Raw genomic sequence first — 17,227 nt, 5'->3', positions numbered from 1 at the left:
TTATCCTACATTTTTTCACTTGTTCTTCTGTTTCATATTTCAATAAAAGTTTATACATTTAGCAATTATATGTTCATCATTTGTACATAATTCTATTTCAAATTCAGTCTTACAGTTTTCAAAGCCATGCATTCTTTTATCTACTTTAAACTTTTCTAATAATTGTATATAAGAAAATCATTGACAAGTATATCTCTCTGCCCCCAGTTCTTCTCTTGATTTTATTTTACATTTCCTCTGAAACAATTATTGTATCACATGGCTAGTTAATTATATATGTTTGCTTATCATTTCTCATCTGTAATACTCTTCTTGTGCCACAAAGGCATTTTCAGGCATAACCTGGATTTGCATCTATTCCATATTCTTAATATGGTACATCTGACACAATGACTTTTCAAATCTACATTAACCTTAGTTTTATCATACCACAAATATCCATGCCACCCAAATCTCAGATAACCCTCACTCCAAATGAATCTTTTAAAATTCAAAGCTCTTTATTCCCTATAAAATGAAACCTGCATCTATAGGATCTTAACCTGTTTGGGTAGTTGATCAGATCAATCACTTAGTTAATGTTCAAGCATTTAGTTATTTATAAAGGTAAATTCATTTTTTAAGGCTAGAATTATTAGAGAAGGAGCAATTGCTACTGTATATGGATAATCTTTACTCCTAAAAAAGCTCAGGTAGTGAATGGGTAGCAAGTGATATCGTGGTTCCATGAGTTGGGGTGGGGAGCTGCAGGAAGGAAGGTCACTCCTGCTGGAATTTCTAGAATAAATTCTGCCAAGAAATTGTTACTGAAGGGAGTACGCTCAGCTTGGATCTCCTGAAGAAGCCCTGCAAAGGAGTTTGCTGTTTTGATAATGTTTTAATCTTTGTAAGCCACCCAGAGTCACTTGTGTGAGATGGGCACCTATATAAATCAATCAAACAAATAAAATGTTTATGCTAGCTGCAGCTTTTATGCTCCTGAGTTTTGAAGAGACAGCTGTGATGAATTCAACTCAACTTACAGATTCCATTTGTTCTTAGTGCTCTTCGTGTTCTTAGTGTTGCAAGAATTCTGCAGTCATCACAAACTGCACCACCCTTTCTTCTCAGCAGTCATCATTATGACTAATTACATCAGGTCAGCTGAGAGGGATCAAGCAGAGAAATTTCCACTCTTCAGCTTTGATTCTATGAACTGCAGAATGTGATATCTGGGGAGATAGGAGCCCACCAATCTTCATTGGTCTTTACTAGCTCTGCTGGAATTAAATATTCACCAGGAACTTTCCCTTACTTTAACTGATCTATTAGCTGCTTAGTCTTGCTGATCTGATACCAGAGCCCAGGCTTGTAGGTGGTCATCTGCTAGTGGTGAGCTTGCTATCTATTTTGGAGGCCTCAGTTTTGACCAAGGAAAACTGCAGACAAAAACATACTTAAATTAGTGTTCTGGAGGTGAGATGCAAACAGATGTAGAACTATTGTATCCAAAAGCCCTTCATTTATCAAAGTGAATCCAGCAGCAGCTCTCCTACCCTCTTTTGTGCCCATGTGGAGCTACCAAAATAATTTATCTGTATTGATTAAGGCTGTTTATTTTATTGTGAATCTCAGTTATTGACTCCCATGTACAGTCTTACCTAATCCAATACTATGGCTCTTTGCTCTAGGTAAATGGAGTGGAGAACACTTGGATTATGTCTTACTCCTTGACTAGCCCTAATGGTGTTAGCCCATGTATTTGGTTAAATGTTACAGCTGAGCAGGACTGTAAGTATTTGGGAGGAAGTAGTATTAACAATTATATGTTTTTCTTTTTCTTTTAGTGCCGATATGGTGTTCAGCTCGCCTCAGTTTAGCAATATGGGCCTTCTTTGGATTCTTTCTCTTGTATGCACTTCGTGTGAATTTAAGCGTTGCTTTAGTGGACATGATAGAATCAAATACAAGCATGAGCAAGAATATCACCTCAAATGTGTGCCCCGAGCATTCTTCCACTCCAGTAGCTCCTCGTAACCCTACGGTAATTTTAACAGGTTTATTTTTGAAAATGTAAGCTATATCTAATTGTTAAGAATTAGATCTGTACTGGAAAACTGGGATGACAATAGGTTTGTCCAAGTTTTTATTGACTAGAGCAGTGTTTCTCAACATTGGCAATTTGAAGATGTGTGGACTTCAACTCCCGGAATTCCCCAGCCAGCATGGCTGGCTGGGAAATTCTGGAAGTCCACACATCTTCAAGTTGCCAACGTTGAGAAACATTGGACTAGAATATTTGTTTTCCTCTTTCAGAAAGAACGTCTGTGGAAATGATAAAAACCAAAGCCTATCATATGTTGGTTCTTCAACCTTCAAAAAGATGTGTTCTAGAGTGAATAGGCTAGGAAAAGAGGCCCTGCTATTTCTTTAAACTAATGTACACATTTCTAACTGAACATATTTGGGCTGTAATCCTGTACATATTATCAGGAATAAACTGTTTGAACACAGAGGAACTCAAGTCAGATAAATGTATATAGGATTGCATTGTGTATAAAGTTTTTGATTTGAATAAGGCCCTTTATGAAATATATAAGTATATACATAGATACATACACCTCATGCTATTCCCTCTCAGGGTAAGTATTATTATGCTGGGCACAGAAACAGAGTAAAAAAATAGTAATCCAAAGAAAGGCATGAGATAAGAAAAACAAAAGGGAACACAGTAAAGCTAGTTTATACCAACATCATTCACTATATCACACCATTCCTTTCTATCCTTGCAACCATCTTTGCTTTCATCATGTCCATACATTGCCTTTTGTTCTTTAACTTTTCACCTCTTTTTAATGCTCTCATCAATTCCAACCATTATTTTCTGAGTCTTCTCCCTCCTCTCAGCCACTCCCTCTTCTTTTTTATGCTTGTTCTGTGATTTGATTCTCATTCATTCTCTCTGTAAAGACCAGACCACCTCAACATACTTCTTTCATACTGGTCACTCATGTTTGTATTCAGTCCAGATGCATTCAGCTCCCATACATGCTTGATCTCATCTCTTCTTGTTTTGCCACATATGCTGAAGTACCTATTCCCACCTCATTCAACTTCTATCTTTCTCCTGACATGCCCAGCTCTCACTTCCATATAACATAGTGGACAGGAGTACAGTCTTTCAGACATTTTCACTTTGTCTGCTAAACACCCTCAGAATGGATTATATGTTACCCATTGCCTTTCTACCAGCATTTTCACATCTTAAAAATTTCCCATCTTTATTGAACATTCTACCAAGGTACACAAAATATAAAAACAATCCGTTATAAAAACAGATTTAGGGTGATTTAATGGGTGGGTGGGGGAGCAGTGTTAAAAGATTTTATTAAAAAATGCCATCACATCACTATATACTACAAAGACAAATTTGTTCCACAAGATAGATGACAGTGCAAAACCCTTTGTGTTGTCACCAAACAGTAGGCTGAAGCACAAAAAGCAGGATCTTCCCTGAAGATCATAAGTCCATGGGAGGGTAATGCGATTAAAAATATTCTTCAAGATTTTTTAAAAATTGCATGAGCTGGAAAGTTGACGTTGACAACAAATCCAAAAAGAGAAAGAGTGCTAATCACTTTTCATCCTACCACCATACAGCATTAGGAGCATTTGAAAGAATGCATTCCTGTCTGTCTGTCTGTCTGTCTGTCTGTCTGTCTGTCTGTCTGTCTATCTATCTATCTATCTATCTATCTATCTATCTATCTATCTACAGTGGTACCTCTAGTTACGAACTTAATCCGTTCCGTGACTCTGGTCGCAACTCGAGTTGGTCGCAAGTCAAGGTAAATTTTCCCATAAAGTTCAATATAAATATGGTTAATCCGTTCCGCCCTCCGAATTTGGTTGCACCACGAGGCAAATTTCCCCCATAAGGTTCAGTGTAAATATATACGGTTAAACAGTTCTGAAACATATGCACCTCTTCCAGCACTTGTGTCCTCTTCCTCGTTAAGATCGTTACTCCTTTTGCCACAGCAGCTCCTCTGATGGCATCTTTATTCTTCAAAATAGTCGAGATGGTCAACTTCACCATCTTGTACTCCAAGGCCAGATCAGTCACATGAATACCACGATCGTGCTTTTCTATAATGTCCTTCTTAAGTTCGATCGTCACTTTTTTCTTCAAAGCCTTATTCTTGCCAAGCCTGCTCTGCATTTTCTTTGGAGCCATGCTGACAAGCACATCAAAAACCTTCCAAATGCCACAAAACACACCACAAGCCTCACCGAATGTCTCCTTGCTACTGCGATCTCGCCCACAGGAAGCCGCGACCGCGTGGCAGCAGGGAAAATGGCCGCGGATCCGGTTCGTAACTCGAGGCGGAGTTCGCAAGTCGAGGTAAATTTTTGGGGCCGGAGCTGGTCGTATCTCGAAAAATTCGTAAGGAGGGGCGTTCGTAACTCGAGGTACCACTGTATTTTATATGGCCGCCCATCTCAACATAGTGACTCTGGGCAGCTAACAATACATGAAATGTAAAGTAACTTAGTATAAATAAACAATGATACAATGTAATCAAGATGCTTAATAAACCATCTCTTATCTCAGCATAATACATATCAGATTCCACTAATATCCTGGCCCTAGTGCCTGAAGGAAAAGCCAGATCTTGAAGGAGGTGCTGCTTATTGAAATGTAGAAGTACAAGTAAAAAAATCCTGCATGCAGAACCATAGCTCAATATAAAGAGTAAATGCCTTTTTTTGCAAAAGATCTCACATTTAATGTCTGGCATCTTCTGATATGGCATAGAAAAATTCCTGCCTGAAACCTTGGGAGAGCAGGACAGAGTAAGACATATCAGTGGTCAAATTTGGTATAAGACACTTCTCTCTCTCTCTCTCTCTCTTTTTTTTGCATGGAATAGCACTCTTTGGACTGTTAACAAAGATGTGTAATGTCTTGTATCTCAAGCGTGGTAACTTATCAATTGAATACATTGATAAAAAGAAACAATAAAAGGATCCCAAAGCAATGTATATATGATTTAAATTGTTAAAAAAAATTATTGCACTTCTCTTTGACATGCTGTAAGAATTAAATTAGCAAACAGAGTAAAAAAATAATTGATGTCTGGAAATTAATGTTGTTTTTGTAGTGGGTATACAGTATAGGAAGCTCTTTTCATGCAGCTCATAATAATGAGCAAGAGAACACTGTTACAGAAAATGGAATTTGTTAACTAGTCTGTAGCTGGGAACAAATGCCATAAAGGATCAGGTACCATTAATGAATGGGAGAACACAATGCTTTGTTTTTTTTCTTTATGATATGAAAAATATTGACCAGACCTGCTTGCCTCTTCCTCCTCTCTTTTTAGGGAAAAAAATATGCTTGGGATGCTGATATGCAAGGCTGGATCCTTGGGTCCTTCTTCTATGGCTACATCTTTACCCAAGTTCCTGGTGGATATCTCGCACGCCAGTTTGGGGGAAAGCTGCTGCTGGGATTTGGCATCTTGGGTACTGCTGTTTTCACCTTGTTCACACCATTAGCAGCAGATTTAGGAGCTGGATTCCTCATAGCAGTCCGAGTTTTGGAAGGCCTGGGTGAGGTAATCTCTTCTTTTTCCTTTAACATTGACAAAACAGTAGGGAACAAGAGGGGCAACACCAACTCACTAGCTATCCAAACACGCTTCATAGTTTGCTGACATGAGCAGCTCCTGGTTCATCAGTCTGTTAGTCTAGTCGCAGAACTTGAACTTGGATATGGGACTTGAGCATTCCTTCCTTTCTCTCAGTTCTTCTAGGTTTCAGATGAAAATGATGTGTTTTCTGTGAGTGCAACTGTATTGTTCATAAGGACAAGTGTATCGTATGGAGTGTAAAGCACCATCTTTGTGAAAAAATTTACATACAAAGGGCAGTGTGGTATTGTGTACCCAAGTAATCCAACCCCTTCAAGTCCTGCTGCCTCATATTGACAGAGGGTGTTCCTGGGAGGGATGAGCAAAGAATGCCAAGAGCATAAACTTCCAGCAGGGTAAAGGCACGAAGGTCATCCCAGCTAAAGCAAGCAGGCACCTATATCAGGTAACAGTGATATAAGAAGATGTCGAAGGCAAAAAGTCACTTTAGTGACAGTGGCAAAGAGATCATACTGCCAGGAGAAGCCAGTGGTAAACCACTCCTGTATATTACCAAGAAACCACATGGAGATAGGCAATATAAAATTATTCTGGAGAAGGTTTGTCTCTATGGTCATTGTTGTCACCAACTTGATAGCATATCACCAGTCAGGAAGTCCAAATCCTCAGTGGAATTCTGCCTCTAGTACCATTTTCTTTTTTGGCAAATTTCAGCACCACCCATACCTTGCAGGATTTGATGGTCAAGAGTTGACCAGAATAAAATATTGTTTAGTGTTCTTGGGAGGCACCCAAAGTGACAGCCATTATAGAATAGACTCTACCCATAATACTCACCACCCTAGTGAAGAACCAAAGACTAGCTTCTTAGAAGCTGATCATAAAATGAATTGTCCCAATCCATTTAGGTCTTTGCATTGTTCCTTACTGTTTTTACTTTAAAATCTGCATTACTTTTGTTAGGTTTCTAGTTTAATTGAAGAATGAGTTTTTGTTTTGTTTTGTTTTTAAAAAAAACTTTCACTGCCTGATTTTATTGCATCTTGCCTCCTTACACATCAGTATTTACAGTCTAGATTGAAGAAATATTTTGGCGGCTATTACTTAGCAAAAAAATAGGTGTTCAGTATAATTGCCCACAAAACATTGTCATCTGAAGAACTAGGGTGGGCAGGATATTAGTTCTGCTTAATTGGTTTTCAGCTATGTGCACTTGCTGAAAAAATTAGCTTCATACTAATATAACCAGTACTTTCCCAGGATTTATTGAAGAGAAACATTTCATTGTAATAAAACATGATATTTAACAAATGAATGTTCATTTTATTTTTGACATATATGTTACAGTATATTATAAGCAAATATATTTTCCAGGGTGTCACATTTCCAGCCATGCATGCTATGTGGTCCAATTGGGCTCCTCCATTAGAACGCAGTAAACTTCTTAGTATATCATATGCAGGTAAGATTTCATAAACGTTCTTAGATTTGACCATGATTGACTATAGGGCGACCCTAAGAACATATTGCAGGACTATGAATTTCCTCCCTTCATTTATACTGTATTTTTCCTTCTACCCATAGCCATGGCTCATTGTAAGACAGGCATTGCCCCTAACCAAGGTGATCCTTAGCTCGGTTGTTATTTTAGCCACACTAGATAAATAATTTCTGTTTACTAAGGTACATACTGTCAGCATTTTTTAAAAAAAATCTTTGATTTGTAGGTGCACAGCTAGGAACAGTTGTGTCACTTCCCTTGTCTGGTTTAATATGCTTTTATATGGATTGGAGTTATGTATTCTACATATTTGGTAAGTACTGTCACTGTAAGCATAATTCTCTGGTTAAGCTTTTTGTATTTAATTCTAGAATAGTGCAACTAATTAAACTACTATGGTTGCATGGATGCTTTATCTTTTCAAACTTCTGGAGCTTTTGATTTCATGATTTTTTTCTGTCAGGGAGATGCATGCATGCAAATTGTCAAGAAATGTGATGATTCCAAGCAGTGATGGGGTGTGGGCTTGTATTTTCTTAAATAGCCCAGTCTTTATGTAATAATCCCATTTTCTAGACATCTCCCTTACTTTTTTTTTTTTTTTTTTGCTTCTCCCCTCCCAGCTGCCGTCATTTTGTATTTAACACTTTTAGCCATACTGGAGCCAACTGATCTAAAAGTTAATATGTTAAGTAATATCTGTTATGTGCTAAGAATTGATTTTGATATAATTGGGACACATTGATATGTAAACATCACACATAAAAGCAATACTGTAGGTTGAAATGCCTTGTAATCTTTCAGGGGTTTTTTTCTTGCATAGATTACTACAAGGCTCTTGTATTCGCATGCAGATCATTTCTAGTTAGTCTAGGCATAGACTTTTTTCTGCCTTCAACTTAAACAAAAGCACTTTTTTCTTTCACTTTAAGGTACTCTAGGTGTGTTGTGGTTCCTCTTCTGGATATGGATGGTTAGTGACACGCCTGAAACTCACAAGACAATTTCCCCTACAGAAAAAGAATACATTCTCTCTTCCCTTTCACAGCAGGTATGAACCATGAGCAAATATTTGGTTATTATCCAGGTTAATCACAATATATAAATATACACTGTATACTTAAAGGGAAAAGTAACCCTTAAATATGTTTTTAATTTTGCTAATTTTTTACCAGTTAAAACACAAAAATGCCTAAGGGTTCTATGCATCTTCAAAAAGCCATTCTTCAGACCTATACTTTTCATCTTAAGTAAACACAGCCTAACAAACTATAGCGAAATGATGGTAGCAATTCTCCAATGAAAGAGATTTAGACTCAATAAGGAACCTGATCATGCAGCCTATTCTTTATCTTCCATCTATGAGTCAAAGACTTAACATTATGTCTGAATTAATCCTTCATAATGCTGAAGAACAACAGGCTCTTTAAAAAATCAAATACCTTGAGATCTAAAGGTTTTGAATGTCAGTATGAATTTATTTCCTTCTCTTTAGCTATCTAGCCAAAAATCTGTGCCTTGGGAAGCCATGTTGACATCTCTTCCACTGTGGGCCATTGTTGTAGCACACTTTTCTTATAATTGGACATTCTACACTCTCCTTACTCTGCTGCCTACATACATGAAGGAGATTTTGAGATTTGATATGCAGGAGGTAAGCCATCATATGCATTCCTATTTTACCAAGATTAACTTTAATCCCAAAGTAATAGAACCATGAGCCTAGTTTTAAGGAAGCATTATAACTAATAATTGGACTGAAGTAATTCAGTTAGTATCTAGGCTGAATGAGAATTTGATCCCCAATCTTTAGCCAATGTCTAACATGTCTGTCCATCTTTGTTTTTGGACAGAAGTTGAGGGTTTTGTTAGAACAAAATATTAAATAATCTTCCTGGGATATGGGTATAGTTAAATTAGTTTTTCTGTGTACTCCTGGAGAATTCATACTAGTTAATAAATCAGAGGTTTGGGGCCAATAATTTTACTACAATTACAGTGCAGTTTTTAAAATATCTGGTTACTTTTTTAAGCAACTTTTTGTGTGCCTTTTATGTTATAGAAGTAAGTGGGGCTGTTTTTGATTTTTGAGTTAAAGCTTCCAGATTATACATGTGCAATTAAGAAATGGTCTGTAAGATGAAACATCTTTGAAAGCACCCATTTCCATCCCTGCTATCTTGTTTAGTCATTCTTTTCAAAGAGAGAAGATTGAAACAAAGGAGAAGCTATACTAATGTAAATTGGGAAGAATCTTCAGACAGTAAAATTGGTATTTTTGTTCCTCCTCCTGAAACATTTTATTCCTGCTCTCCTCAGACCCATGCAAGTGGTGAAAGAATCTTTGAGTAACTAGAAAGAGGGCGTTGTGAAAACTTTCTAATTAGATTTGAGGCTTAAGACCTGTAGGACAAGGTGTCTGCTGATGAACGTGTGTTCCCCTTCAGATTATGTATGAGTAGACATTCTGGATTCTGTTGCTGGGTCTATTCACAAGCAATCATGTTTTCTGGGTAGACTATTCCAAAAGGAACAATAATGGAGAAAGGTGTTGGCTTCCCATGTACTGCCTGGTACATGCTTGTATTTCTTCAGAAGGTTATGTATTTAGTAAGTACAAGGGAGGAATCTTAGAAAAATGAATGAGCAATTTAAATGCTCTCTTCAGTTATATTATCATGTAATCCATGCTTGGAATCTTGCTTTCTTTTATTCTTTTTACATAGTCTATATGGTGGGGGGGAGTTGATCCTTTTTTTACTGCAGTGCCTTAAATCCAAAAGAGGCTGTTGAACCGATTTTTGCCTCTCCTCGGTAAAATGAGCTAAACCAGATGAGGCGGTGGCAATATCCACTCTAATCCAGAATCATGGAAAAAGGTTTCTTCTCTTAAAATTATAGTGTGCCTCCAATTAAACAGGTGCTACATCCTGGGCACATACTTAAGACTCATTACTTCACTTGTCTTTCCATTGTGTTTAAAAAAAAAATGTGTCACTTCATTTTTCTAAAGAAATTTCATTATCAAAGGCTTCAGGCAATTTCAGTAATTGTCTGGAAGCTCTGTATCCATAATATGTACACACAAAAGCTCTCCTTTTATAGTGGAGGAGGCCAGAATGCAACCCAGGGAGAGGCTATATTTTTCTTATCTTGCCAAACATCTGTTTGATGGCTGGAAGGAATGAGGTAACCTGAAGACGCATCAATATCAAAAAAGAGTCACAAGTTGTATGTAAATTACCTGTTGCCTGCCCTGCATTATATTAATATATTATTTGTTTCTGTTCATGCTTATCTTAAACCTATGATCATATACATAGATATATTTATGATTATATCTAACAATATGATACATTGCTCATGCTTATCTTATATCATAAACCGTATCTACGATCAGACAAAGGTTTGTTCAAACAATTTAAGTAACAGAACCAACCCCAATCCATTTTTTTTCCTCTACAGAATGGATTTTTATCTGCACTTCCTTATTTTGGCTGCTGGATTTGTATAATTGTATCTGGTCAGTTTGCTGATTATTTACGGGAAAAGCAAAATAGGTCAACGGTCTGTGTTCGCAAAACGTTTACAGCAATAGGTAAGAAAAGCATTGTTTTTAATATAGCCTATAGTTCACTGAGAATACTGACAGAAAGTGAATTGGTTTGGTATTTTAAGTAGTTGAGCATTAATACAACCCCACCCTTTAATTTTTTGAATTTAATAATTAAAAATATATATTCATTACCAAACTAAATCCATGGCATTTCTTATACAAGGTGAGCTTTTCCAGTTACAGTAGAGTTGTTGCTCAGAAAGGACCGGGATCCTTCCTGGATAGACCCAGCATATCTTGCATATGTGTGAAGTCAGAGCCTACAAGGACCATATGAATCTTGTACAACCATGATTCCTAAAATAAGAAGATTGTCCTACTGGGCATGAATCTATTAACAATAACAAAGGTCACCCTGAAATTTTTAGGAACGCTTTTTAGAGGGGAAAGCATTATAACTTTGCTCAGAATGTTGTTCCTTGTTCCTACTGGTGATAGGATGATAGGAGGTTGCTTATGCTAAGTCAGACTTTGGTCCACCTGGCACAATGTCATGTACAAAGTAGATTCTGTAGTACTGGCTAGATACAGCTCTCCCAAAGTTCAGACAAGCATCTTCTCCAGGGCTACATAGAGATACCAGTATGCTTTCTGATACTTACGCTTGCTTATTTAAGTACAAGTATCACGCTCTGGCTTTCCTCTCATTCCTTTGCCTTTGATAATATAATATCTTGAAACAAACTGAAAAAACATTGCATAAATTAATTTTGAGATAATTTGATAAAAAAATGGGTATCATCTTTTTATTGATAAATCTTCAGTTCCGTTCTTTCCCACATTAGCCTTTGCTGCCTTACTTAAAATAAGTAGCTTTGAACACAACAAAAACTATTAATAACTTTGTCTGTTCTGTTGTTTTTTTTAATGATCCAATTGATTTTTAAAACAGGTATCTTGGCTTTAATAAAGCTGCACCAACAGCTGGGATGCTGTGATAAAAGTTCAGAGGCGTGACACCCCCGCCTGAATTTTATAGTTTGTTTTGTCCACTAGGTGGCAATAGAATGCAGGATATTTTCTAATTTGATTTTTAGTTTTTTATCATAGCAAAATAGTAATAACCATCCCATCTCAAAATGTCACAAGGGGCACACAAATTAATACAGCTCTCAGATTGCTTTTAATGATCGCATTAAAAAACAGTTGCTGATTTCTTTAGATGCAGTCATATGCACAAATATTTAGGAATAAGTGCAGTTCCAACAAAGTCTAGCAGGAATTTTGGTGCACATTTTATAATATGGGATAGTACAAAGCACAGCTGTAATGGAGGCAAGCCAGGAAAAAAAGTTTCATAATGTTACTCCAGCAAACACTATCATTTTGCAATAATTTGAATCTCGCAGTAACCACATTATGCTCCTGCCATTTAACATACTGAACCATCCTTGAAATGCTTCTGTATTGTGGATGCATAAGGTATATAAGCTACCTTGTATTCAGATCATTGATCAGACTGTTGAATTAGACTGACAGTGATATTCCAGGATTTCAGGAGGATGTATATCCTATTCCTGCTACTGGGAATTTATGGAAAAATCAGGGATTGAACCTTTCTATGCAGTGCATATGTTCTGCGATCATCAAATTACAAATACCTTCATCTGTGTGTGCCCACTATTCTACCTGCTTTTTTCTAATATCCTACTGTCTTTGATTGCTTCCAAATGTCTACATGATACTAATCCCCTGTGTCTCCAACAAACATACTGCCTTTCTTGTGCCGATTTTATAAGGCTTGTAGTGGATTCTTTGAACTTGGGTAGATCAGAGGAGAATATACCTGCTCCATCCTGTAAATTCCAAGGAACATGTATGACTGTTCTTGTTCCCTATGGCAGAGCCTGAGCTACTATTTTAGACAATGTTATATCTTTATTTAGGGATGGAGGATGAAATCACACTTCAGTGATGCTCTGTGGTAGGTCAAGAGCTGAAAGCTATAACCACTTGTATAAAATAAACAAAATTCAAAACTACACTAAAATATCATGAAAAGAATAAACAGGAAGTCTTTTTACAGTTACTATTTTTGTTTTAATTAAGGAATGGTTGGACCTGCAGTATTCCTCATAGCAGCTGGATTTATAGGTTGCAATTATGAAGTGGCAGTTGTATTTTTAACCATATCAACAACACTTGGAGGGTTTTCTACATCTGGTTACAGTATCAACCACCTGGATATTGCACCATCGTAAGTTTTTTTTCAGGCTTACTAGCTGTTGATTAAGCTTTCCTGAGACAGATAATCTCATTATACTATGGGTAGTATAAGGCAGAGAATTCAATGAAGTAAGAATGCTTTTAAAAGGACAGTTGTAGGCAACCATGTCATTCCCTTCGTAAAAGGTTCTCAAAAGTTGTTCTTGAATTTTTATTTTCTGTTGTCATCAAAATCAGCACATACAGCTACCAGAGGACAACTATGGGTTCTTCCAGGTAGACAGTTCTTAGTTATAAAAGAAAAAAAAATGTTCATCCTTAATATTTTTGTTGCTTTTCCATTAAGAAAAAAGATAAATGTAGAAGATTGTGGAAGGGTGACAAATAGAAGATAACAACATCTGAACTCTTTTAAAATAATGTTGTGTTTAAAGTAGAGAGATTATTCAGTGCATGTGACAGAAGCTAGTTTCTCTACAAATGTACCCAGTGTTCCTCCCATTTTAGGCATGCTGGGCCATGTTAACCATGGTTTCTCCCAGCTGGAAGGAGAGAACCCAAAAAGCTTGTCAAAACCAAACTTAGAAAGCAAATCTTGGGCTCCCTTTCTGGTATCCTCAGTCAGAAGAAGCTATCTTACTAAATTCTGAAGGCATGATTGCTGGATAATTTGCGGTTGGTTCCCTTGGTATTGGGCAAAGGAAACCACCACCAGGCATGTTCATGTAGAAGACGGATTTTGGTGTAGCCATGTCATACAAATCTACCATTGAGAACTCCATTCGGAAGCATTCTTTGTTGCTGAAGTGAACAAAAGGAATACAGAGAAGCAGGTTGGGGAAAAAAGTTACCCTGTTATGAACAGAAAGTATGCAGTCCTCAACATAGTTCCTATAACCTTCTCACTGTAGTAGCCACCAGATGTTATTCCTTTGCCTTATCACTACTGCCATCTGGAGCTGGTGGACAAACAGACAGCTGTTATTCCTCCTTGCCATTTGTCATAGTTCTCATCATGGTAGCATCTTCCAGTATCATCAAATGCTCCTCTGATCCATTTGGTTTTGTGTGTGTGCGTGTTTTGTTGTTTGGGTTCCCTCACTATACATACATGGGATCATGTGCCACTCAGTTCCCTAGAACTTGGAACCAGCTGGACATGTTTGGGTTTATTTTTCACTTTCTGGAGTTTTTCTAGAATATTAGATACAATAAATTAGCTATTCTTCTACGGTCATTGCAAATATAACCTCAAGCAATAGCCACATCAAAACTTAATGTTTAAATTCTTACTTGTTAATCCATTGCAGCAAAAACAGCACAGATTCCCATGGCATCTTTAAGAAATGTGTTATGTCATAAGCTTTCCTAGATACAGCCTATTTCTTCTAATACATGCAACTGATTGGCTGTTTTTAAATTATAATTTAGACTTTTCCCATTTTGTTCTAATTATTGTAATGCTAATTACTAGCTATACTTATAAAATTAAATGTTATATTATTTGTCTCATAGATCCCACAGCTTAAATATATCCAGTGAAGGGAAACCTATATTCTGAGAGAGGGAATATAAGAATTGATTGTGCAAGATTGTAGAAGGCACCAGCTGCATCCTGTGATACCAATTCACAGTAAACCTATACCTACTAACAGCCTCTATGTTTCATATATTTCCCAGAAATACAATTTTGTGTGTGTGGTGTGAAAAAAGAGTACGCGGTGATTCTCTTGTAATCACATAGTTGTTGAAAAGGGTCCACTGTAGACATCATATAACTAAGCATTTTCTTAATGGGAGGAGGATCTTATTTTTCCTGGAAAAAAAAATGCTGCACTGAACTGTTTTGGGTAGAGGCTTTGTGTTCGACATCTGTATGATACGTACCATATTACGTATATATGTATTTATTAAACAGCAATACTGTCAGAAGGTGTAGTTTGTCTTAGGCTGTCAAGTGTGTGCTGAAATGAAGTTGGAGGGAGACCATTTAATTTGCAGTGGGAATCTCTGTGCTAATGCCTGAGAAGCTTGGGCACAAGAGAAGCTTTTCTAATCCCTTGCAGACAAGTGGATGAATCATGTGTGAAATTCTTTCTGGTGTCTCTTGTTTCAATCTGTCAAGAGGGCTCTGGATGCCAAAGTGCTTGGGCTGCTGTTGAGAAAATTCTTTCCTCCCTTATGGAAGGACACATATCATTTAATCTGGCTCTAAAGGGGCAGGAAAAGAATTGTAAAATTCAGGGCTAGAGAATTCCAAGTACTAACCATTGTTTTCCCCTATGAACATAGCTATGCCGGCATCCTCCTTGGAATCACAAATTCATTTGGTACTATTCCAGGAATGGTGGGACCACTTGTTGCTAAGGGTCTGACTCATAGTGTAAGTCACGCTTATTTTATTTTTTGAGATTAAATAGTTTGTTTTGTGCATTGTTCTTAGTTGGATAATAACTGTATTCTCTTGGCTGGTCTCAAAAAACTAAGCAGAATAGGATCTGGTTTATACTTGGATAGGAGATCACCACAAAATCCCAAGACTGTAGACCAGACTGGGAAGTTGGAAAAACTTCCCAGAAAAATGCAATGTTAAATTGCATTTTGTTACTTAAGAAAATCACATGAATCTGTCTAGATATTGTCCAGAAGATAAGATTGACTTGAGAGTTTCTTAAATTAGATATTCATTAATAAGTAAATTCAACCAAGGATTTGTTTTCTCTTAATATTTATTGATAGAACCCTGTAAAAATATGTCCTTTAGCAAAGAATACATTTTTTGTTCTGAGACTCACTGAAATAATACAATTTATCTTATTTTAAAATAATTCTTCTCACAAAACAATGCAAAATAGCTCCCAAAATCAGCCAACCAGTTCAAGGAAATGTAAAATAAAATTTGGGTAGACTGTAGTCTGGAGACAGCATAGCACAAGAAAGGAAACATGGATTCCGAATATTAACTAAAGAGCATATAGGCCAGACCTCTGAAGAATCTTTCCATACATTCACATGTTTTGTCATTCAAAAAAGGCTATTTAATATAGTTAGAAGTTTTCAACTTTGAGTAAGCAACTTCAGAAAGTTCTTCAGACTTTTTTTTTCTTAATATAATTCTGGAGGAACATCCTGAGGTTATATTTCAATGAGTATTAAGCATCTTTAGAAACCAGGATTAAAATTCTCACTAACTCTTGACTGTAGCTTATGTATACAGTGTGAACCACATACTGTATATATTATAATTATATCTGTTTTGTCCTATTTAGTAGTAGTCAGTTTGATAAAATATGTCAAATTCCATATTTGTCTGTTTTGCACAAATGAATCTATCACTTTCAAATATCACTTTTCCAGTTCTCCAAAATAATACTTTAAATCAGAAATAGTGCTACATTTCAATATGAGCTCACTCAAGTCTTAACTAAATTCTTATTTTCCATTTCCACACATTGTTGTGGTATCTAAATCAGTAAACTGAGGTTACTTAAACTCAATGCTTGTTTGCTGAACAAGATTAGGAATGTGGTATCTATACTTTTTTCTAAGAAATGATTGAAACTTCACATTCTTCTTTTCTTCTGACTTCTTGCCATTTAATTATATCCTTTTCTTCTGACTTCTTGCCATTTAATAGAATCTACCTAAGTCAGACAGTAGCCATAAGCCAACATGGAATTAAAACTAATTGTTAATTAGTCCTAGCTCTCTTTGTCCATGTGCTCAGAAAGTTCTAATTTACATAGAGTATAGTGCAACCACTGTGAGTGCTTTAGTGTGTTAACAGAGATCATGCAGTAGGTGGAAGTAAATTTCCTGGTAGAACTGGCTGAAACTGTCTTCTGCGTACTGGTGAAATAGCATTGCATTTTTATTTAACGATGAGAATTAAAACATCTTAGCTGTGTCAATATTCACATGCTTCTTTATACATTTTACTGTGACAGTTATAAATTATTGGAAACTTGCAAGCAAAGCATTGAAGAGTTAGCCCAAAATATATTTAAAAATTCAATTTCACCTTACTGAGCTTCTTGGACACGTGTTTGCCCTTCTTTCTGTCCTTGAATTCCTATGTTCTCTCTTCGGTTCCCTGCTAAAAGTAAACTGTTCTCCTGTTTGTAAGTTGTAATTTTTCCTGACCTTACTTTCACCAAGTTCCTTTCTTTCTTTAGTCACCATCTGTAGGATCTTCTTGCTTCTTCTCTGCTGTATTCACCACTAGTCCATATTTAGGTTCACCATTTTTCTGTGCTTTACTCAGCCTCTTCATTTCTAGGATTCCTTTCCAACCTACACAGACAGTTC

The 17,227-nt window shown here is 36.6% G+C and overlaps 1 protein-coding gene across 3 annotated transcripts in view; it reads left to right on the top strand.

Annotated features, from left to right (window-relative positions):
* Nucleotides 1-17,227, top strand: part of SLC17A5 (solute carrier family 17 member 5) — a 39,693-nt gene that overhangs the window by 8,479 nt on the left and 13,987 nt on the right. For all 3 annotated transcript variants that reach the window (XM_088137764.1, XM_007431109.4, XM_007431110.4), the window contains exons 2-10: nucleotides 1,827-2,023; nucleotides 5,367-5,600; nucleotides 7,011-7,098; nucleotides 7,364-7,450; nucleotides 8,070-8,188; nucleotides 8,633-8,791; nucleotides 10,603-10,735; nucleotides 12,803-12,950; nucleotides 15,212-15,302. In XM_088137764.1, the coding sequence (XP_087993890.1) occupies nucleotides 1,827-2,023; nucleotides 5,367-5,600; nucleotides 7,011-7,098; nucleotides 7,364-7,450; nucleotides 8,070-8,188; nucleotides 8,633-8,791; nucleotides 10,603-10,735; nucleotides 12,803-12,950; nucleotides 15,212-15,302 (1,256 nt within the window). The remainder of the gene's footprint in view (nucleotides 1-1,826; nucleotides 2,024-5,366; nucleotides 5,601-7,010; nucleotides 7,099-7,363; nucleotides 7,451-8,069; nucleotides 8,189-8,632; nucleotides 8,792-10,602; nucleotides 10,736-12,802; nucleotides 12,951-15,211; nucleotides 15,303-17,227) is intronic.

This window comes from Python bivittatus, unplaced genomic scaffold, assembly GCF_059951505.1.
Source record: "Python bivittatus isolate LINGU-HERP-01145 unplaced genomic scaffold, Pbiv_v1 ctg000020_np1212, whole genome shotgun sequence".
NCBI classification, from domain to species: Eukaryota; Metazoa; Chordata; class Lepidosauria; order Squamata; family Pythonidae; genus Python; species Python bivittatus.
The sequence above is the reverse complement of the archived record's forward strand: the minus strand, read 5'-3'. Positions and strand labels throughout refer to the sequence as shown.